The following is a 23,846-nucleotide window of genomic DNA, read 5'->3' on the forward strand; positions in this document are numbered from 1 at the left end:
TTTTAATTTGGCCTTTTATCTGCTACACAAAATGGGTTCAAACACCCTGCTGGCAATCAATACATGTAAGCAAATTAGAGATGCATTATGACAGGAAAGGAGACTTAATTAAAACCCTACGAGGAGCACAAATGTCGTTCCTTTTGCCTTTCAGCTCTCAGCTGCTGTGTTGAAAGGCAGCAATAAAATCTGCAGCTTTTCATAAAAGAAACACGCAAAATCACAGTTATTTATATATAAGCGGTTTATAAATTTCTGATCAAATGTAATACGATAAAACAGAAAACAAGCTTCAGAGAGGAGATGCCCAAACAGGACCAAAATAAAAGCTATATAAAGAAGGCTTGTATTTATTTTAATTTTAAATTTAAAAAAGAAATCAATATTTGAAGACAGTCACTGAGGGTTGCTGACCTGACATTAAAAAAAAGATCCTCTTTAGTCCTCATTCGGGGCTTAAGAACAACTAACCCCCACCCACCACCACCACCAAACTCATCAAAGTAATGACAGCAGTGAAAGCAGCTTACAATCAAACCTGAAACTAACTCGTGGCTGATGATGAAGGGCGGCTTAAACTGGACTGATGTGCTCTTGTCTCTTTGAATGCAGATACAGGCCGGTGAAATGTCAGCCTCTTGTCCAGCTTGTTCATTTGGGTTGCATTCTTCTCTCCAGCCACGAGGTGGCGACAGCACTACATCGATCTGCTCCGTTTGCCTGTCTTTGAAAGCGCCTCTGTAAATGTGTCCTAACATCAGCCGTGCCTCTAACCTGTACCTGTTGTGACTGAGAAACTGTTCATAACCATATATTGTATTCATACACACACCAATAAATTTGATTTACACGCCCTCTGTTGTGTGTCTGAGTTTATTTATTTATTTATTTGTTGTCATATTAGGATAGCTTTTAGTAGGGGAGACCGGGGATAGTTGTAACATTTTTGACATTTCTGTCTGTAAATTGGAGCTCTTTTAAGGTAGTGGATTCAAAATGTAATGCAAAGTATTTACATGTCTCTGCTATTAAATAGTGCAGCTATTTTCTCTGCAGCACAATTACCCATTGCATGGTATGGTCTCAAACACAAAGAGTGAAATGTTACAATTAACCCCATAGTCTGGTTTAGTTCTAACATATCCTGGGGTAAAATGTAACACAATGAAATAAGGGTACTAACAAAACATTAACATGTAATCTTTGTTTATTCAACACATGAATGCACTTAGAGCCATTTATGTAGTTATGTGTGTGTGTGACAGAATGCAGAAATCTAGCTTTTGAACATATACCAACCCCCCAAAAAAGACAAATTATGGAATTTTCTGCAACTGAATATTTCATTAATTTTGGTTGGTCTTCCTTGAGTTTGGCCTCATTGGTCCAGTGGGCATTATAACCTACAACTCTTGCACCAATTTTGAACATAACAATGAAGCTGAAAAAATGTAGTTGTTCACCAGCATCGCAATTCCATTACTTTTTATCCTGGCTTACCTTGGTGTGGTTTTCAAAGTGCTTCAGAAAGATGAGGAAATCTGTTTCTTGCACCCATCCTGATTTATTTCCACTACCAGTACTTCCTACTGGTCCATCTCTGACACAGTGTGGGAATGTGTATGTGTGGGAACACAAACAGTGGAGGAATTGTGTTGCCAATGGCATTAACCGCATATACAAATGCGACCAGTGAACCTCTCTCTGCTGATGTCGTTGCCCCAACTTGTTTAATATAAGTTAAAGTAATAGTGTGATAAGTTGTAACATCTGCGTTATTGTTACAACTGACCCAGACTGTTGCTATTACAACTGACCCAGACTCCTATAGCCATGAACTAGCTAACATTACAGCCAACGGCTAAAACATTAGCACTAAAGACTTACACAGAATATATCCCCATAGACATACAAATAACATAATTTAAGTTTGATGAGTTTAACTGCAAAGCAGATAATGCTATTAGAAATTGAAATAAAGTAGAAAAACTTACTTTTTGGCATACAAATTACTTTTTTTCGTGTTAAATTGTTTGTGTTTGACAAAATGTGCTGATTTTTCACATGTGATAGCACAACTGAGTTGGGCATGCACAGGATGAGTCACATCATTTGAAACTTAGCCCTGATTGGAGAAATTGGAAGTGTTACAACTGACCCACGTTACAACTATCCCCGGTCTCCCCTACATCATGTGTATGCCTGCGTGTTCACGCTGCAGCTGTGTCACAGTTAGACAAGTTAATGGTACGGAAAATGCTGCTTTTGAAGTATCACTCTGAAAACAATTCATCCTGCTCTTGGCAAAGGACACCTCTAAATGCCAGCGCTTCTTTTGGAGATAAGGACATGAAAAAGACCGCACCCACACACACACAAACGCAAAGCTGGTGTGGAATGCAGATTTTTCATTTGATTTGTGTGTTGTTCAGCCTCTTTGCAACGCCAGTGCAAAGAAAAAGAAAATGTGCTGAGGTGACTTGCGTGAGTAGCTACACTTGTGTGTATGAAATATTCATCATGTAGCCATCATGTTTTTGGGGACCACGGTGTTTCTTACTTCAGTATTTGAAACAGAGACTGATTATTCACTAGTCTTTTGTCAGGCTGTGGTCTTTTTTGAGCTTTTGTTACATTGTTACTGTTCAAAATTAGATATAATAATATAGAGCTAGTTTCAGCAAATACCCCAAAACTACATATTGCATGCTTACTTTAAGGTGACAGGGCCCTCTAGTGGATCAGACCAAAGGAGGAGGTAAAGGAAGGTAGCCACACGTAGAAAGTGTGGCAACAGATATTAACAACAGATATTAAAAAGAGGGGTGACTCAAAACTTTTGCACAGAACTGTAGCTTCTTAGTTTATTTATAAAATCATCTTAGTTCAGCTTTAAGGACGTTCCCTTGCAATCTTGGGTTCAGTACCAATGTACCACAGAGAAAATGCTCCTTTTTTTCTGTGTTGACTTAAACTCAGTTTGAAATATTTGTGGGATTCTTGTAGCACAGGAAATTGAGCATTTACTATTTTTTAATCCTTCATGGGATAAAAGCCAGAAAATTACAGTTTTCATTTTAAACATGAAATAAACCAGACACTTGCTGATCACTTTCTCATACTTGTTTGTCTTTCATGTGGCAAACTTTATGTTTCATCACCCTGATTGCACACAAGTCAGTAGCCAGGCAATGGAGAGACTCAGGAGCCATGTCTATTGATCTTCCTGACCCATGTACATAAAGTATTAATGTTGTCTCATAGGAGCTGATTAAGGAGCTTAGGTTTTCAGCAACGCGAAGCCATCGTGCGCTGTTATATTGGATGCATCTTACAGTGGATTTCCAAGTTCAAGAACTTTGCTTTTGAGGTTTTATGTTAGTACATGACTGCATTTGGCAGCCCTGTGTAGACTAAAACACATAACTAAGCTTTAGGCCTGCTTCACATGTCCTGGTACAATATTACACATCAATGATATAATATTCAGACACACTGATGTCTGCCAGCAGAGAACTTCCTGTTCCACTAATCAAAGTATCCCCTGAGAAAACACTGAGGGGTGCATAATCTATATATATTAAAAGGTTCATATAAATAAATAATTAAACAAAAAGGTTTTTTGAGTGAATATTTACATGGACTTTAGTCTTATACCCTCACTATGTTTCCATGTGTGTTACAGTGGAAAGCGTCAGTCTGAAAAATAGAATGTGCATTATCCAAACAAATGCGAATCAAGTGAAATTATATTCTTTCATTCATTCTTTAAAAAAATTATTTTTTAAATTAAAATTACAACACATGTATTGTTCGAATCATAAATGTGAGATGAACTGAAAGACTCCTGTCTGACTTAAAATAATAATACTACTACTACTGACAATAATAATAATAATAATAATAATAATAATAATAATAATGATAATACATTAAAATGTGTACATTAAAATATTACATTTTAAAGTCCTCTAACAGACAAGAGCCTAATTATATAATTATATAATGTATGTATCACTTGCATGCACCATCCAACTGTAGTGTAAAATAAATTTGTCGGAAAACGACAGAAAAATTAAAATACTGTTTCAATGCTTTAAGGCACATTTCCTTAGATAACACTGGAATAAAATAATAACAGCGTGTGTCTCAACCACTGTCCAAAATCTGTCGTAAATAGCCTTTCGATAAATGAATGAATTAATAAATAAATAAACCCCAAATCCCGATCCTTGCTTCAAACGTGGGAGGGATTACAAAATTTGCGTCATGACGTTGCTGGCGGGAGTCGTGACGTGACGTTTCCTTGTTTTCAACGCAGCGCGGGAGATTCAGGAGAAGAGGACCGAGTGTGTCCACCCAAGAAACGTGTAAGTTGATTTCTAACGAAATACTCTGTTCACAGCTCAGTGTAAAACTGCCTCCAGTGGTTTAGTGTCTGATGCCGTGAACACCGTGGAGTTTGTACGAGTGTGGTCGGCTATATTTAGCTCTATTGTTAGCGTTAGCTCAACTCTGCTGTTAGCTCTCCATGGGTTAATAAGGCAGCAGTGGTGGAGGAGCAGGTGTAGACTGTGTTACTTGATAGAAGAAGAGGTTTTCACGTGTTTTCTCCTCTCTTCAGTCTGGTGCTTTGTCAAAATGCCATGTGAAAGGAAGCCGATGCGCTACGGCCACTCTGAAGGACACACCGAGGTGTGCTTTGATGACACTGGGAGGTGAGTCTGAAAACAAAAAAGTGTCTCCCTTTGAGCACTGACTTTGACAGCTAATGTACAAGTAAAGCTGTGATCTGATTGCGTTTAAGACTCAGATTTTACCTATGATCGGCCCACAGCCTGTGAAAGTATTGCTTTACAAACATGTCCTTTAAATTATTAGTGTAGCCCGCAGGTTAGTCAGACCAGACCAGGCAAGTACATATGAACTTGAGCGCATCAGTCTCACAGTGACATCAATGACAACACAAGTCTTTCAATGGGCTGAAACTGAGTAAAATGTGATTCATTTAAATTCTATGCCACGTTAAACTGAAGTCGTTCACAGTCCTGATTTTGGTTTCTGGTAGACTTAATAATTTAAACAGATCATTTCATCAATCTTATGCTGCACAAAGTTTCTGTAAACTAGCCTGATCAAATTGTCCACAGGTTCATTGTAACCTGCGGAAATGATGGAGATGTTCGGATCTGGGAGAGTCTGGATGATGATGATCCAAAGTTTATCACTGTCGGGGAGAAGGCTTACTCTCTGGCACTGAAGGTTGGATTTTCTCTGACTTTTCTACAGCTGTCATCATTATTCGGTGACACTCTGCATCATACAAGTGATGTTTGGACCAATGTGTTCTCTGCTCCACAGAATGGCAAGCTGGTAACGGCGAGCTCCAACAACACCGTGCAGATCCACACATTTCCTGACGGCGATCCAGACGGCATCTTGACCCGCTTCACCACCAATGCCACACACGTCGCCTTCAACAGCATTGGCTCGAGAGTTGCAGCTGGGTCCAGGTACTTGATAGTTGGCTAGCTTGTGCTGAACTGAAATGATATAAATGAAAACGGGATAAAAGTAATACCTTAGATATTTGAAGGAGCATTAATTAAGGTTAAAAGATAACTAACTTTGCTGGCTCATTGCCAGATACAGATATGGGCTGGATGGTGTGTAAGGAATGAAAGGATGCCACATCATCAGTCCATTCATTCATTCCAGCTCAGATGGTACTTCGTGGTTTGTATGGCCCCTGCATATTACATGTAATAATAATGTATACTTTATTGACCCCCGTGGGGAAATTTCTCTCTACATTTAACCCATTCACTCAGTGAAGCAGCGGGCTGCCATTGGGCACCCGGGGAGCAGTGTGTAGGGACGGTACCTTGCTCAGGGGTACCTCAAGGTAGCCGTTCAGGGGAATCGAACCCCTGACCTTCCAATCACGGGGCCAACACTTTACCTATTGAGCTATCCCTGTCCCCCACCCGCCTTTTTTTTTCCTCTCATAATAATGTGTACTTTAATGTGTGCCTGACAATGTAGGGTCCTGCTCCTAATGAGACAATAATGGGGGAGGGGATTTTCTCCCTGATCTGGACCAGGGCATCACTGAGCTCTGGAGGGCAGTCAGTAATATCAGTTCCTTCGTGCTCCAGGAGCTGCCTGCTTACTATCGCCACATGAGGCATTTTCAGAGATGACTGAATCCCATGTTCCCTCGTCAAAGGAACAATCCAGATCTTTTCTCCCAAATACTTTTAAGACTTCTACATGTGTTGTTTTGCCTTTGTAAGTAAGGGTGGAAGTAGAGATTTTTCTCCTGAGACAACTTTATTATATCTTTCAGACAGTCTCTAATTTGTAAATATCACCAGAAATGGCCGGGTCCTTCCAAGTTAAACTTTACTGTCAGATCATTAAAAGACATGAGTGTGTTATATTCATATAAATCACTTATTAATCTTATGCCTTTTTTGTGCCACTGTGGCCAATAAATTGCTTGTTTACCTATTTTTATTTTGGTGTTGTTCCACAGGGGTGCATATTTTTGAAAGCATGGGGACAGACTGCAGCTCTTGTGAACCTCTTGCCACACCATTTTTGAAAACTTTAAAATAGGGTTATCTGCTCTATTCCCTTTATTGTACGGTTTTTGAGCCAACACCTCAATGGGGGTAAATGGAAAGGCCAGTTCACGTTCCATTAGAACCCAGTCCAGGTCCGAATTTGTTGCTGCCCAGTGTTTACACAGCTTGGACATTTCAAATGCGATGAGGCCTCCCGGTGCTCAACGGGAGGAATCCAGGATGCGCAGCAGTCATGGTTTTGTTGCCTAGCCTGTAGAGAATTGTGCATCCCTCCATGGATATGCCACTGATCCACCACCAAATCGGTCATGCTGAATAATGTATAACTTTTCTCTACGGCTTCTCCAGACCTTTTCACACGTACCTGCTCTTGTCTGTTAATTCTGGTATTCAATGGCTAATGTAAGTCAGGCTCCATGGTGAGTACAGAGTGAGCACAGGGCCCAGTCGGGGACCTAGGATCCTCAAGCCACCCTCCAGAAACTGTCCTGTCCAGCTCTCCTAGATTAACTGTCCCAGCACTGGAGTCTCCTTGAGACTGTGCTGGGAGACACAGCAAACATTCTGGCAATGGCATGTATTGATGTGCTGGAAGAGTTGGACTACCTCTGACCTCACACCTGACATGACCTGATGTCCGGTGCAAACCTTCAGAATTAATTGAGTTACAGCTGACCAGACACACTCATGTGTTGCTTCTGTGATATTTTCCACCAATGATGCTGAAAGATGAACAAATGTCACTTCTGCTTTGCTAAACCATGCACGTCCACGTCTGCCTCAATTTCTCCCGTGGCACCTGGTGAGGCAGTCGTGCGTAACGGGATGCCCCCCCCAGGTGTGTGTGTGCGTGTTTATGGCTACAGCACAAGGTGATCCCATTAGGTTCATTATTGTTCCTTCAGTGCAGAATCAGCTCCACACAGCTGTGATGTTTCCAGCTCGCAGGCGGATTGGTTTCTGATTAGTCCAGATTGGAGATAAACGTGTGTTTGCTGCCAGAAATGATTTGCCCTAAACAGGTTTATGACAGTAATAAAAGCACAGAGCAAGGTGCCGTATTGATGCTGCTATTTTCACCCTGGTAATTTCAGTAGTGGGATTGATTGTTCAGATTCAGGCATCTGTGGCTGTTAGGGCAGATTCGGCATCTACCTTCTGGTAGACGGTGAAGGAAATCTGTGATGTTTTGCTCCTCTTGTTCATTGATTTGACAATTTGCACTTGTGTTAGGTCACAGCTGATGGACCCTTCCTCTCAACTATGCCGCTGCTCACTGGCAGGCAGTCGGTGACGTGTGAACACAGCTTACCTTTCTCCTTTTTCCACAGTGACTTCATGGTTAAGGTGGTGGAGGTGTCAGACAGCAGTCAACAGAAAACACTCAGGGGTCACGAGGCACCTGTCCTCAGCGTCACCTTTGACCCCAAAGATGACTTCTTGGTGAGTGAACCTTGTGTCTGAAAGCAGAAATTCAACACAGAGGCTGAAGTGAGTATTTGTGTTGAGTTACAAATGGGACAATATCTTCATTTCATTGCAACTTAATATGAACCCACACCCCATTGTTCCTCATCATATTACTGTGGTTGCTTCCATTTAGAGTTTTCATTTAAATGTATAAATACAAAAGAGAACCACACAGTGTTTTTAAAAAAAAAAAAAAAAAAAAAAAAGGAGAGAAGAGAAGAGAATTTATAACCTGAGGACACCTGTCGTACATCACATCACTGTCGCCTTTGTCTTTCAGGCCTCTGCTAGCTGTGATGGCTCTGTGGTGGTGTGGAATATTGAGGAGCAGGTACATCAGCATTTCAGCACTTTTCAATTAGAAAAATGCACATAATTCTGATTTTCTACATGATTTTTATCTTCTTTCTCAGACTCAGGTGATCAGTTGGCCTCTGCTGCAGAAGTCAAATGACGTCACTAACGCCAAGTCTCTGTGTCGTTTGGCCTGGCAGCCCGGGATGGGAAAGGTTGGTGACACGTCTCTTTGCTGCCTTGAATGAGAGCGAGAAAGACGTCAGTCCTAAAATAACAAAACATTTGCATTTGTCAGTTTTTAGCTGTTCCTGTTGAAACCAAGGTACACCTGTACGAGCGAGGCTCCTGGGACCACGTGAGCACTCTGTCCGATGATCTGCTCGCACAGGTGAGGTCCAGTATTGTCGACGTGGTGCACATTTTACACCTGACTATCAGTATAAGCAGTATTTGTTGTAACTGTGTACATGGCCTCACAATCCTGTCTAGGACATCAATATGCTGATCTATTTGTATGCTAATGCTAAGTAGTACAGCAATATTTAGCACTGCTTTTGGCATCATGACCAAAGACTGTATGTTAAAGAAGGAAGCAGCATCTGGGACATCACATTTTTGGTTGGACTGGGATGTTTCTTCTATATTAAAAATGAATACATTTAGTTTGAAGGGTGGACTGTTAAGTTATCAGCTAGCACTACCAAGCTTGAGATGCAAGTTAAATTCGTACACTGCAGGGTGAAACACGCAGACATGCATTACTTATTTAATGTTGAGGACCAGGCTAATAAAATAGTAGAACTGGACTTGCCACCTGGATGGCCTTTACTACACAGCAGGATAATTGCAAAAGGCACAGACAGTGCAAACACAGGTTTTAAAATAAAGTTCTGGGTTTAGAAAGAAAGTATTCACTACAGAAATACAAAGTAAAATTTTAATGGTCTGTTTGATACAATGGGAGAATCACTGTGTGAAACCACTCTGTGATTAGATAAGATAAAAGGCTAGATACGATTATTTTTTTGAAGAAGGTTTAGCTTGAGACTGCTTAAGTACTATATGGACAAAGTACTAACTGTGTATAGGTGCACCTCAGCACTTGGTGACCCCGCTCTGTAACTTGACATGTTCCTAAACCCTTCCACTTTGCAACAATATCATTTACAATAGATCCTGAAATATCTGGGAGGGAAGAAGTTTAATTAACTGCATTGTTGCCATGATGGCTTCCTGTTGCAGCACCTCACCCTTTAGCAGGACTCATTCTATTTACTCTTCAAAACTTTGTGAAAGGAGTCTGATACGAGTTTATGAGTCACTTCTTCCCCTTGTATGAATTTTTAATTGATTAATTCTATGTTTATGAGAACATATCAGTTCGTTGGAAGATGTAATTACAAATAAAGAGATATTTTTGAGTACAATGTTCTTTTATGTTTTAAATAACCTTAAAAAAAATACTGACTATACCTTTTAGCAGGTGTGGCCGGGTACTTTTGTTCCTAGTGTATATATATTATTTACTTCTTAGTTTGACCTTAAAGAAGAATTGAATGGTAGTTTTATTTCATTAAAGGTTTATTTAATTTATTTTAAACCCCTTTGTGGGAGTTTTTACTGTTTGTTTGTTTGTTTTATTATTAAAACCAGTGAGTGAGTTATTTAGATATTAAATAGCCGAAACAACTCAATCATTATTTTTCTTTTTTCTTAAATTTGATTTCCCCTCCTTAATTTTTGCAGCCCATTAACGTGGTGTCTTGGTCTCCTTGCGAGCGTTTCCTGGCAGCTGGCTGCGTGGGGGGTTTACTTACAGTGTGGGACGTGAACAGCAAGCTGTGTGTGGAAAGGTAGGAAACAAAGCTGTGCAGACGCTGAGTGAATTTAAAAGCATATATATGACGGGTAAAGGGTAAACCAGTTTAGGGGACTGATGCTGATGAAATTGTTTACCTTGGTTCCCAGTGCTTGAGGGCTAAAGATAACCGAGACTTAAAGGCTGGTGTCATCATTAAAGGAATAGTTTATTATGTGTTTTTCCCCTCCCCCAGTATTTGTATTAAACAAATCGTGTGTTCTTTCTTGGGCTTGTGTCTCTTTATATAGTTTATGCACAGATGATGTCAATCTTCTTGTAGTCTCTGCCAAAAGCAACATTGAACAGTAGATGTTGCTCACCACTAAAGTTTAAGCTTTCTGCTCTCTGCTGTAGGCAGAAACACGAGAAAGACTTCACAGTGTGCAGTTTGGCCTGGCATCCATCAGGCAGCCATATTGCCTACACGGACACTGAGGGCTGCCTGGGCCTGCTGGACGGACTCGGCACCTCCACAGCTGATAACAATAGGACCAAGGTACTGCTCAAGTAACCTTTTTTTGTACCCCCTCTGTACATCCCTGTACCATGAAGTAAGATTTTGAGACTCATCCAGCTCTGCAGGTTATCTTTCTTCATTAGATTAGCTGGGATAGATCTCTGCCGTAATAAAAGGAAATCTAACTACAGACAAGTCACTTGTAAAACATAAATTTACAGGTCAAAGCTTTAAAATCAGGAAGTTATCACTACTTTTTTTTTCTTTTCTTTTTTTTATCTTTCTTTTTTGTCCCGTTTGGATCTTTAGCCATCAGAATTGTTGTCTTACGACCAAGAAAGATGCCAAGCGGATTTATTTTACCAAGAAAGCTGTAGTCCGCGTCTGTGAACACCCGAGTGTACACCTGTGTGCACACCTGTGTGGATCAGCATGCTTGTATTCCAAAGGTTTCTCCATGTAACGATCTGCTAGGGAGTGTGGGGAGCCACAGCCCCGTCCCCCAGGGCATGAAGCAGGTATGGAGGAGATCCAGGCCCCAGACATCCAGAGGCCCCAGAGTTTTTTAATGCCTTTTAGTGCTATTGCATATTCTTTGTTCAGGAACAACAGCGTCCATAGATTGTTAAGTTACCAGATTGCATTTATAACCAGTTGAGCGTTGTTTGCGGTTAGTTCATAACACAACTGTAAACACGCCCAGCTTCAAAGTCTCCCTTTTTTTCTTTTGTTCAGTTAAATTCAAGCTGCTTAAATCTGTCATGGACTTTCAGCAGGTCGCTGCAAAAAATCCTGCAAAAGACTATGATGACCTGTTTGATGATGACGATGACAGACTGATGGATGAAGGACTGAGTGACACAAAGTCTCCAGCTAAGAAAGCCGTTGGCTGGGACGATGACGATGACGATTTCCTGGTGCCTGCGACTGGGCGGGTGAAGAACAGAGGAGCGTTCCTGGACGACGAGAACTCACTAGGTGGGTGAAGATGGGGTCATTGAGGGGGCGAATACAGATGGAAGATAAAAGCGAGGTGATCTGGCCATCACAAACTCCTGCTGTACCTAACTATTATTTTCATCATTTATTGATCTTGCAGTTATGTTCTCGAGCAATAGTTTGGTCCTTAAAATGTCAGAAATAATTGAAAGTGTATTACAAAACACAGGAAACGCAACGTTCAAAGATCGAGATTAGGAAATTAGAAATTCTTGCGAAGGGAAGGCTAAAAGTTTTTCTGTGTGCAGAAAAAAACAGATTCGACTTTGTGAAAGAAGCAAAAAAAAAAATCTTAACTAAAGAGCTCAATTGCAAAAGTTCAACATCAAAACAAGTGTTTAGAGTTTTTATTTGAATTTTGATCAGAAAGTCTGTAGCATGAACTTGGATTTCAGGCTCAAGAGGCACAGTTACAACTGTTTGCATGAATTTCCACCACCTGCAGTCAATGTTTAACCTGTTAATTATCGTTATGTTTGTCATCATTATAAGCAAAGCAAATGTTTCCTAAAGTCAGCACTATCTAGTGGAGAAGGCAGTGAAGTTTGTCTTTGTGCAGGTTAGCCTATTGCTGTCTTTAACTGGTAATGTTAATCTATGGGGGAAAAAAATAATTAGGTGATTAAAGTTACAAGGTGTTCAGATTTTAGAAGAAGTGAAACTGTGATCATCGCAGCATGTCTCAGCATACATCGCACATGAATGGAGACATCACCTGAAATTACTCCATTTATTTTTTTGTTTTTTTCATTCAGACACAGGATCACTGAAGCTTGGTCAGGACAAATTGGGGGACGACGACAATGACGCAGGCAGTTCTGTGGCGCCTGCAGCAGCCCCAGTGGTGCCCCTGCGTCCTGTCTACGAGGGGCCCGTGCCAACTCCTCCCCAGAAAGCCTTCCAGCCAGGCTCCACCCCTGCACATCTCACACACCGCTTCATGGTAGGACACACTGAGAGTCATTACACTGTAAATCTGAGTTGCTCGCATGTCATAACAGCAAACTGTGCCTCAGATGTGGAACTCCGTGGGTATAGTGCGAGGCTACAACGACGAGCAGGACAACGCCATCGATGTGGAGTTTCACGACACGGCCGTGCACCACGCCATGCACCTCACCAACTCACTGGGTCACACCGTGGCTGATCTCTCCCAGGAGGCCGTGCTGCTGGCCTGCCCCAGCACAGAAGAGCTCGCTAGGTAAAACTTCCACCTGACCTGCTTCTGGGGATTTATTTATTTATTTCTCCCCTTTCAGTATTTTCCCCCTCTCTCTCTCCAGTAAGCTGCAGTGCCTTCACTTCTCCTCGTGGGACACCAATAAGGAGTGGATGGTCGACCTTCCTAAAGGGGAGGACGTGAGGGCGCTTTGTCTGGGTCAAGGCTGGGCAGCAGTCGCCACCAGCACGCTGATGATCAGGCTCTTCTCCATCGGAGGAGTACAGAGAGAATTGTTCAGCCTGCCAGGGCCTGTGGTCTGCATGGCAGGACATGGAGAGCAGCTGCTCGTCGTCTACCATCGGGGTTAGAGACACACACACTCCTCTGTGATAATCAGCACATTGCATGTGCTTGTATGGTTCAAAAATAAAATTAGGAATTATTTATTTATTCTTAGCTTTGTGATGTAACTGTCGGTGTGTCATTGTTGCATGTCAGTTCCGTTCATTCAGTTTACTTTCCACCACATGGAGTCACCACAGAGTGTAAATGTAAAATGTGCAGCACAAGAGATGAGAGTAAAGGCAACCCCCCACTCTTAAGCTGTGATCTGGAAATTTCCACTCTCTCCAAATATAAGTACTGCAGTTTGCAGTGTTATCTTCCAGCTCTTTACATGTGTCTCGTTTTCCACCACCAGCTACAGGTTTTGATGGAGAACAGGCTCTGGGTGTCCAGCTGCTGCAGTTAAGTCGAAAGAGGAGGCAACTCATCAGTGGCGAACCCCTCCCCCTCTCTCAAAAATCGTACTTGTCTTGGCTCGGCTTCACAGCCCAGGGTCAGTATGTCAAGATATTATAATGTGAAAGAATCTCATGGGAAGCATCATTACTTTGCTGCTGGTGATGATTTGGAACAACCTGTCCTGGAATACATCTCGTGGTCTTTCAGGTACCCCGTGCTATGTGGATTCAGACGGCGTGGTGCGAATGCTGAACCGCTCCCTGGGCAACACATGGACTCCAGTGTGCAACACCAGGGAGACCTGCAAGAGCAAATCAGATCACTACTGGGTGGTTGGAGTGCACGAGAACCCTCAGCAGCTCAGGTGAGCTTTCATCTGCATCACAGCTCATTGATTTAGCAGTTTGAACAGGAAATAAAAAGTGACTGAGTGGTGCATATGAGCCGATACTCGATGCTGGTTAATTATTGCTTCTTAGAGGCTGACATTCCTTCTGTCCTCGTCCTGTTAGGTGTATTCCATGTAAAGGCTCCAGGTATCCTCCCACCCTGCCCAGACCGGCCGTGGCCATCCTACCCTTCAAGCTGCCCCTGTGTCAGACCACAACAGAGAAGGGGCAGATGGAGGTAAATAAACACAAGAATGAGCACCTGGACAATGGGTTATCGAAATAATCCAGTCCTCAGATCTTTTCAGGTGGCTCAGTGGTGTCATGGATCCAGTAACAGCTGAGCCTATCCTCCGCTGTTATTCAGGAGCAGTTCTGGCGTTCGGTCCTTTTCCACGACCACTACAGCTTCCTGTCCTCCAGCGGCTACGAAATAGATGAAGACGCTCAGAATCAGTCCCAGAAGGAGCAGCAGGAGCTGCTCATGAAGATGTTTGCAGTAAGTGTGAATGCTGCAAACACTTGGTGATCGAGACACTCCCAAAGTACAGATTTGTTTAGAGTTGTTGTTTTCTTACAGTTGTCCTGCAAACTGGAGCGAGAGTTTCGCTGTGTGGAGCTGGCAGAGATGATGACCCAGAACGTGGTGACTCTGGCCATACGATACGCATCCCGATCCAGACGCATGGCCCTCGCACAGCGGCTCAGTGAGATTGCTCTGGAGAAATCCAACCAGATGCAGGAAGAAGAGCAAGAGGAGCAGGAAGAGGAGCCTGAATACTCCAGCACGAGACGGAGCTCTGGGTAATGTCAAAAAGCATGCATCACTTTCACTGTTTGTGTAAATTAATCTGGACTGTCTGGCTTTGGCCAAAATAACAAACCTCACCCTTTATGGGTGACTACCCTATAGCACTGTCAGACGACTTCACGTCACCGCTGAGCGCAGCATAGATACCACACAAGGAGTGTGTCATTTCAATAAAATTATCTTTATCAAAGCAGGTCAGCTGATACATGTTCTTCAACGAGATGGTTACTTGGTTAAAAAAGCAATTCACCACAACAACAGTCGCCTCAAGGCGCTTTATATTGTACTGTAGATCGTACATAATTGATACAGAGGAAAAACCCAACAATCATATGACCCCTTATGAGCAAGCACTTTGTACGACAGTGGGAAGGAAAAACTCCCTTTTAGCAGGAAGAAACCTCCGGCAGAACCAGGCTCAGGGAGGGGCGGGGCCATCTGCTGCGACCGGTTGGGGTGAGAGAAGAAAAAAAAGCAGAGCTCTTTTATGATGTGAAACCTTAAACACTTTTTTTTAAATAGGTTATTTATGTTATTTTTATATGGATGAAGGAAGAACAAATATCAACCATGTAACATTTATTGCAGCATTTTAAGTGTAAAACCTTCATCAGTCTCCTCCAATTTATTTTATAGTTTACAAACAGATTAAAAATAGCAGTATTCGCTCTCTTTTTGCACAGGTATGGCCACACCGACGTCACAGCGGGGGGACGTTACAGCAGAAGACAGAATCAGCAGGAGGAGCAAGAGGATGAGGAGGAAAGAGGAGAAGAGCTCATGGAGGAAGAGGACAGACAGGAGATGGAGCCGGAAGAGGCGACAGAAACTAAAAAACGTCAGTTCCACCTCTTACTTTGCACAAGTTGCCAGTGCTGCTGCTAACATGCTAACACGCCTCCTCCATGTCTGTCAGGTGTGAACCCGTTTGCTAAAGAAGCCGGCTCACCCATCAAGCCGTCTCCGACACCAAGTGAGTAAACGCATATCTGTCAGTCAGCTTAGATGTTCGGTATTATGGTGAGTCACTTTAGCGTGATGTAGGACAAATAACCCAAATAACCCAATGGCCATGTACTGTCCTCCTCATGTTGTACACTTGTGGTGTCTCTGTCAGTGGAGTTTTAGCTGGGTTTGATTTCATTTCAAGTCTTTGTCAGTTGTTGGAAGGTTTTCAGAGTAAGATTAAAGTGGGACAGCCGCTCCCATCACCCAAGCCCATTTTAATATTCAAATATGAAACAGGACCTGTTATTAGGTGTTGAATGAAGAATTTGGTCAGCCAGTTTTATCTGAATCACTTCCCAATGTGTCTCTTGTTTTTCAGTTGGTAAAATGGGACGTGCAAATCCTTTTAAGGTAAGAACTGTGACTTCTTAGATTTTAATTTTGTCAAAATCAAGGATGTGGTCTCATTATAGCCCTTTTCCAATATTACCTACGCGACTCGGTACCAGGTGCTTTTTTTTTACAACATGCTTGGCCGGGGTTCCAGGCGATCTGATGAGGTCTTATGAGACTGCCAACTCCTTTGTTGTGGCATTTGTGGTGCACACAGATGATGTCACAGGACGTTCGGCTGTGTTGCTATAGCGACCCCACACACATTAGATAGCACTCGATTGTAATAGAAAACAAGTCCACTCGCTCAAGCCAATCCAAGTAGGTACTAATGGAAAAAGGCTTTTAGTCATTTTTTGATGTTTAGCCATTAATAAAAGACAACGGACTCTTTTGGTTTTGAATATGAATAAAGACTGTAAGAGGTTTAAAGAGAGAGAAGTGGTTCTTAAGAAGGTTTAGCTTATTCCTCAGATATCACTTTCATCTCTCCTGTCTGTCTGTGGAGCTGCTTTTAAATGCACCGTGTGGAGTCTGAACAGCAGCCTCTGTTGGCCAGCAGGAGCTGACTCGGGTTGCAAAAAGATCTGTACACAACTCTGTAAGAAAGCTACCCCATTGCACACTGACTTCTCTTTCCTTCTCTTTTTAGTGAGATAAACACTAAGGCAGGGTTTAAGTATTGGCTAGCCTTCAAGGCTCAGTTAAGTACAGTATAAAAACTAAAACGATGGGTGAAACACTTTCCTGCCTCCATCTTTTATATACAGGCTTTCTTCTTAATAAAGTACCTGGTAAGCCACCGGGTGTGGCTCAGTCACCTTGGAGTCAGTGGCAAAGAAGAAGAAGAAACGCACTGTTTTTGTTGTTGCTGTTTTTCATGTGATTTGTTGACTATAAGGAACATATACAATATCTTTAAGATATTTCTTTAAATTTTGTTATTGGTTTGGTGTGTTCAGGTTCCTGGTTCGGGGAAAATGTCAGCTTCATCCGGTCAGCCGCGAGTAACAAACATCCTGGACAACATGACGTCCAGCAAGAAGTCAGCTCAGCTCAGCAGCTCTGGGGGGAAACCCAGCAAAAGTCCCATCCTCAAACCTCTGGCCCCCAAGCCAAAAACCAAGGTACCGTCTCAGAATTTAAAGCTGTAGCATGTCTCCACATAGCTGTGCCGAGGTCTCAAAATAAGATAAGATAAGATAAGATAACTCTTTATTGTCATTGCACAGTCATACATAGTACAGTAGTACAATGAAATTGGAAAAACTGTCCTACGTCGGCACTACATATAACACAACACAACACGATATGACACATCACAACGTAACAAACAACACAACACAGTATATTAACTTAGTATAAAAAAGAAGAATAAGTGTATGTGTATTGCACACTGTTATTATTGCACATTAATTATTATTGCACCTTGTTATAAATATAAATATTATTGTTATCGTTTTAAACATTGTTACCTCCCCCTAAAAAGTCCAGGGAGGTATCCAGTCAGGTCAGCTATTTACATTGATCAGGGCTATTGCCCTGTTGTAAAAGCTGTCCTTGAGTCTATTTGTTCGGGACCTCAGCAGCCTGAACCTCCTGCCAGACGGCAGCAGCTTAAACACCCGGTGTCCTGGGTGTGTGCAGTCCCGTAGGATGCTGCGTGCCCTCTTGAGACAGCGAGTGCTGTACAGGTCCTTCAGGGAGGGAAGAGGATGTCCAATTATTTTTTGGGCCATGTTGATGACCCTCTGGAGTGCCTTTCTGTGTGCTGTGGTGCAGCTGGAGAACCACACACCGATGCAATATGTCAGCACACTTTCAATGGAGCAGCGGTAGAAGACGGTCAGCAGCTCCTTCTTCAGGTCCATTTTTCTGAGGATTCTCAGAAAGTGGAGACGCTGTTGGGCCTTCTTTAAGACCGCAGAGGTGTTAGAGCTCCATTGGAGGTCTGTGTCTATGTGCACACCCAGAAACTTGAAACTGGAGACCCTTTCCACGCACTCCCCGTTGATGCTGACAGGCTGCAGCTCGTACTTCCTCCCTCTGAAGTCAACTACCAGTTCAAATGATAGTACCTGGAAAAGATAATGCATCTTTCAAAACAATAAAATGTCCTTTTTTTCCTGTGAAGACTCAGTCTACTCTGCTGCAGATGGCTGCCACAAAGACAGCTAATAAGAAGGTTCAGGAGAATACAGAGCAAGCTGCAAATCTGCAGAAACAACCAGACACCCCGCCTCCAGGACCACCTGCAGATAACTCTGAAAACAAGAGGTAAAAGATTTCAAAGAAAGAAACGGTTAGACCCTTCGAACACTGGGATGTTCAAAAACAGATTCTACATGTAGAGCGTTTTTAAACAGGGCAGTATTTCTCGTTTTCTCTGTGCATTTAGGCCAAAGACAGGCTTCCAGCTTTGGTTGGAGGAGAACAGGAAAAGTATCCTAGCCAACAACCCTGACCTGGAAGAGACCGACGTCATCAAGGAGGCTATGGGACGCTTCAGGACGCTGTCGGCGGAGGAGAGACTGGTATAACACATCGAGGGTTTTAGAGAGGAGGGGGGTTGCTAAAACAGTGATGTCAAAAATTTCGAAAGCTGTCCAGTAGAGCTGGGCGATAGAACGATAACGATATGTATCGCGATATAACTTTTACTCGATAGAGAAATTAAGCTATCGCGATAGACCTCGCCGCTCTTGTCCTCTTAAAAAAAAAAAAAAAAAAAAAAAAGGGTCAGCCAATCCAAATCAAGTAGCGCAGAGCCGAACCAATCACAGCCGCAGCGTCACGTCGCGTGACTTGTTACGTACAGCACAAGTGCCACGCCGCACGTGTGTTTGTTTGGGAAGCAGCCAGCGGGTAATGGAGCCAGCGCATAATGGAGGAAATGAGTGTGCTGACTAGAAAAATCAACCGAGCGTGACCGAAGAGAAAACAGATGATGGTTCCAATGCCGGAGAGATTGTCGAACGGAAGAGCCATAGAAGTTCCGTAGTGTGAAGGTATTTCGGCTATTTCAAGTCTGACAAAAAACAGAGTAGCGTGCACTGTAAATTGTGCCGAAAGCAAGTCTGGAAATACAATAAACTGGTGCATGCGTCACACTGTGCGCCACGTTATTGTTTCGGTGAAATGAATTTCTACAATACTGTTACTGTTAATTCTACTCTCTGCAGTGTTTAAATGCTTACATATACACACAGTTACTGTCCGTCCACACATACGACTCGGTTCTGCTTCTATGCCCCAGCTTTGTTTACTTTTTCCCACCGAGGCTTCTAGACTTCTGATTGGCCAACATTTCTGCACGGTTAGGAATCTAGCGCCACCTGCTGCTTTGGCATGTTCATAGCAGCGTTTTCCTTCATTTCTGCCTTTATGTGTGGACGGGATTATTTTTTAAAACGAAAACGGAAAATCTCCGTTTTCAAAAATACCCGTGTACGTGTGGACGTAGCCTCAGTCTCTGACTGGAAGCGCTAATTCGTCATTCGGCTTTTGTCAGACTAAAGTAACTGTTAAAACTGTTTGAAAAGCTCAGCTATACAACAAGGAGAGATTGAGAATTTCCTTTTAGTTCTCAGTTTATTTGATATTGACAAAAGTTAGTCAGTTTTGTCTGTTCTTCTGTAAAACAAACTAAGATTTATTTTTAGAATTAATATTTTGTTTCTAAGTGGAATTGACAATTTAGTCTGTTTCGTTTGTTCTATTTTGAAACTTAAACGCTTTAGCGGCTGCCTTTTGTGTAGTTTGCAATATTTGCCTTTATTTATCTGAAAAAGTCTCATGTTCCTTAAGTACATCTACCCTGTTGAACTTATTATGGGAAATAAATATTTAAATAAAAACAAGCTGCTGATTATTTCACATTTTACTTGTGAGCAACGGCACATTTAAATCTTACAAATATAGTTATTTGGCTCATATCATGATAGATATCGTTATCGCCTGAAATGAAAAAAACATATCGTGATATGAAAAAATCTCATATCGCCCAGCTCTACTGTCCAGTGATTGGAGTCTTTGGCAGGTTGATCCTCAACCCCCGGAGCCCCCGTTGACACCCTTGTCTATAATTTCAGTAACCCAACTGAAATTGTAAATGCAGAGAATCCCATTTTCAGCCCTCCGCTTGTAAGGATTCTTTAAAGTTTTATGTGGGTGTGCACAATTTGCAGTTTTCATAAGCTGACTTCAGCTTTTGGCCATATTTCTAGTCCAAGCTGATTCCCATTCAGAAATCAAAGATGGTCACGTGTTCAGCAAATTAGAATTTAGTGTTACTCATAATTTAACCATCTAAATTCTTTTAGCTTTAGTCTAGTTTCAGTTGAGAAAATATCATAAAATTATAGTAAACTCGATCTGAAATTGGTTCAGGTGAATAACATATAAAATGTAAGAGTGTGTTGTGCTGATAGCTGCTCCACACTGTTTACAAAGTGTCTTATTTTCTTTCACATCAAATGAGAAATGTATCCATACGTGTACTCTTCTCTTCCTCCCAAGCACTGAAATGTTTTTCGCATTTTAATGAGAAGCTGAGAACATGGGAGCTAGTTGTACCGCTTCCCAGCAACAGCTCATCTGAAAACTCACCCATCACTAGTCTAACCAGCATAACTGCTTCGAATAGTCTCATCAGTACCGCTTGAGCTGTCCAACCTGCTGAAGCTTTTTATTTTTAAAAATGACTGCAGGTCTACAGATTTGAATAAAATAGATAAGTAGATTCCTAGATATAAAGAAATGTATTCAAAAGTTTAACACTCGATTAAGTTGTACTGTTATTAGAGTCCTGCAGGGTCACATTAACAAAAAAAAGAAAAGAAATCCAGTGCTTGGTTTTAACCACTTTTCTCTGAAATGCTGTGTCTCAGCTGTGGTCAGTCAATAGGTGAGTGAATGAGGGTGGTTGTGCCACTAATGACACGCCTCGTCCTTTCATCCAGCCGAGTGCTTCTGTGGTACACTGGCCCTGACCCTGCATACATCAAGACTCTCAGCAGAAAGCTGGATGACGAGGAAGTGGGGGTGAGGGGATGCCTGTTGCCTGGGAGCCCAGTCAAGTGTGTTTGGGCACTGAGGGCGCAAAGCATTGATGCATGAGAGACGATCGGCTGGTCAATCAGCAGGAGCATAATTCTGATCCGAATTTTCAGCTGTTCTGAAAGATGAATCCAGAGTGTCGGCTGCACACCCATGATGCACATTCCAGTTTCCACCACATTCAAAAGGTGCTCTGTTAGATTGAGGCCATGCAAGATCATTAGAGTCATTGCCATGTTCAAGAAACCAGTTTAATATGATCTGAGCTTTGCGACATGATAAGTTACGTTGCCAGATGTAGTCATCAGAAAATGATGTAGTCATATTAGAAAAACACTGTGGTTATAAAGGGATGGACATGGCCAGCCACAATGCTCGTGTAGGCTGCGGAGTTTAAATGATTCTCAGTTAATACAAAGCGACCCCCAGAGTGTGCCAAGAAAATATTCCTACAGCGGAACACCACGATTGTAACCAGTCTAAACTGTTTAAATACTGGGTGGGTTATATCCACACTCTCTTGTTCTTCCTGTCAAATTTTGACCCTAGCATGCAGCAGAAATTGAGACTCATTCAGACCAGGCAGTGTTTTTCCAATCCACCAGTCCTCTTTTGGCAGGCATGTGTGAAATTGCACACTTTCTTGTTCTTAGCTGAATATTGTTGGATATTTTCTGTTTTTCACACCATTCTCTTTGAACGCTAGAGATGGTTGTTCAGGAAAACTGCAGATCAGCAGTTTCTGAAGTACTCGGGCCAGCCCGTTTGACACCAACAAACACAGCCGCAACAGTTTGAAAAGATGAGACTAACTGTAGAAAACTTAAAAAAAAAAAAAACCCGCAATACCTTTGTTTCTTGTTTCTACCTCATTGATACTTAAGGGGGGGGGGGGGGGGTTTTGGTTTTTTGGTTTGTTTTTTTTTGCTGAGAAGCAACACCTACCGTTCAGGAGAAGACTGAAGCATATCCGGCACAAGTGAGCACCAGTATAGACCGGTAGCTGTAGTGACATCACAGTTGGCACCTGACACAAAAGATGCAGTGACCATAAGGAAACCATTAAGCTCACAGTGTCAACAGTGAGCAAAACTAGCTAACAGTAGCTTAGAAAAGTCCACTTACCACAAATGTCAAAAAACAACCGGCTCCCAACACAACACAGACTGTAGCTGTGGGTTAACATGGTATTTTGTTTGCAACAGGGTTAGCGAGCCCCAAAGCTAAAGTTAGCGGGCTAGCCGCTGACCACATTAGTTAGCGTTTGACCGTATTAGCTAAAATTAGTCAGACAACAAAAAGAAATATTGACCAGTGCCAGAGGAAAATATGGTCAGCATGAACAAGACATCATTTCATACCTGCCAGTTATTTTATTTAAACATTCACATTTTTAAAAAAAATGAAATTTTCTTTCAAGTTTGAACCAAAGGAGTTGATATGATTTTTATTAACTTGTATAAGTGCATTTCAGCTGTATGTTTACAGAAAAAAGAACCTAGATGATGGCCCTGCAGGCTTAACTTTAGCCTAAAACGGCTCGACCATTGTGTGTGTCTGTGTGTGCGCGAGTGTGTGTTGATAAAATTATTCAGTCCATATTCAATAAAGCAGAAGCTGATTAGTGATATGTCAAAGCTTGTACCATCTACCAGCTCTGTAATGGTGCCATTTGTGTGTGTGTTTGCTTGTGTGAATATGCATGGGTTAATGACAGTGTTTCATTAAGCACTGGAGGTGTAGAGTGTGTGTGTGTGCGTGTGTGTTGCTGGCACTGCACACACCAGGCCTGATGATTCATCCTGGCTCCATTACGTCCAGAAAAGCGCTTCCTTTTGTGTCGGCTTAGAGAAAAGGAGGGGGCTCGAGGAGGGAAAGAGCCAGCAGGCCAAAGAGATGCATGCTGTCAATAGTGATTATACGTGACAGGATGCAATTTCAAACTGCACGCCCGAGTGCCCATGTGTGCGTTTCGTCATCATCACGTAGGTTGTTTGGAGCCTGTATAGAAACAACAATACAATTTTTTGTTTTTGTAATGTGCAGTAATTAACATGTGCGATCCTTGTCTATTCTATCCCCCCCCCCCCTTTTAGTCATGGACAGAAAGAGCTAAAGGCCAGAGCGGAGACGCAGCAGATCTGAAGAAGAGGAAAAGAGCAGAAGGAGGAGAAGGCTTGGAAAGTGAAAATGAAAAGGCCGAAGCTGATGAAAGTAGTGCCAAGAAGAAGTCGTCTTTGGATCCCTCTTCCAAGCTTTCAGTGTTTGCGTTTAACCAAAACTAAACCTCCAGTGGACGGAGATCGCATGTATATCAACAACTGCCCTCAGTGTTGGAGACGGATGAGTGATGTTCAGTAAAAATGTACACTTGGTTCTTTTTTTTTTTTCTTTGTTTGTTTTTTACACTTACTGTATTTTAACAATTTAATAAATGTAAATGTTTGTTAGTTCACATGTTAGTCTGTGATTTAATTTTGTACAGCTTATTAATCAATTCAAATATCAAAAGAGGATTTCTAAGTTTGAGGGCCTACCTTACCTCTGCGTTTGAATATACCGACTTTAGCTCTCTGTGAAGGTGCTCGGCAGTATCCCTTTTGTGACATAACCAGCAACAACCCTGTTAATTTCTTGCTGAGTGACAGCTTAGGCAAACTATTGCTA

General features: G+C 42.1%; 1 protein-coding gene across 2 annotated transcripts; it reads left to right on the forward strand.

Annotated features, from left to right (window-relative positions):
* Nucleotides 1–4,256: 4,256 nt before the first annotated feature.
* Nucleotides 4,257–23,583, forward strand: wdhd1 (WD repeat and HMG-box DNA binding protein 1). Of its 2 annotated transcripts, none has more exons than XM_026153548.1 (26): nucleotides 4,257–4,370; nucleotides 4,625–4,718; nucleotides 5,151–5,262; nucleotides 5,362–5,513; nucleotides 7,922–8,033; nucleotides 8,341–8,391; nucleotides 8,474–8,569; nucleotides 8,653–8,745; nucleotides 10,104–10,210; nucleotides 10,573–10,714; nucleotides 11,452–11,653; nucleotides 12,430–12,617; nucleotides 12,691–12,875; nucleotides 12,958–13,199; nucleotides 13,537–13,674; nucleotides 13,788–13,944; nucleotides 14,093–14,207; nucleotides 14,337–14,468; nucleotides 14,550–14,773; nucleotides 15,464–15,618; nucleotides 15,697–15,753; nucleotides 16,108–16,139; nucleotides 17,084–17,248; nucleotides 18,256–18,398; nucleotides 18,520–18,655; nucleotides 23,276–23,583. In XM_026153548.1, the coding sequence occupies exons 2-26, from the start codon at nucleotides 4,642–4,644 to the stop codon at nucleotides 23,462–23,464; spliced, it is 3,402 nt and encodes a 1,133-aa protein (XP_026009333.1). In that variant the 5' UTR covers nucleotides 4,257–4,370; nucleotides 4,625–4,641; the 3' UTR covers nucleotides 23,465–23,583. The 2 variants fall into 2 exon arrangements, with proteins under 2 accessions (XP_026009333.1, XP_026009251.1); XM_026153466.1 differs by having other exon boundaries at nucleotides 11,449–11,653; nucleotides 23,276–23,582.
* The last annotated feature ends 263 nt before the right edge of the window (nucleotides 23,584–23,846 follow it).

Source organism: Astatotilapia calliptera, chromosome 1, assembly GCF_900246225.1.
Source record: "Astatotilapia calliptera chromosome 1, fAstCal1.2, whole genome shotgun sequence".
NCBI classification, from domain to species: Eukaryota; Metazoa; Chordata; class Actinopteri; order Cichliformes; family Cichlidae; genus Astatotilapia; species Astatotilapia calliptera.

What these genes read in the sequence shown, in the direction of transcription:
- wdhd1 (XM_026153466.1), top strand. Translation starts at nt 4,642, where the DNA reads ATGCCATGTGAAAGGAAGCCGATGCGCTACGGCCACTCTGAAGGACAC. An exon ending in ACCCCAAAGATGACTTCTTG is followed by an intron (nt 8,034 to 8,340) that starts GTGAGTGAACCT and finishes TTTGTCTTTCAG; the next exon opens with GCCTCTGCTAGCTGTGATGG. An exon ending in CAAGCCGTCTCCGACACCAA is followed by an intron (nt 15,754 to 16,107) that starts GTGAGTAAACGC and finishes CTTGTTTTTCAG; the next exon opens with TTGGTAAAATGGGACGTGCA.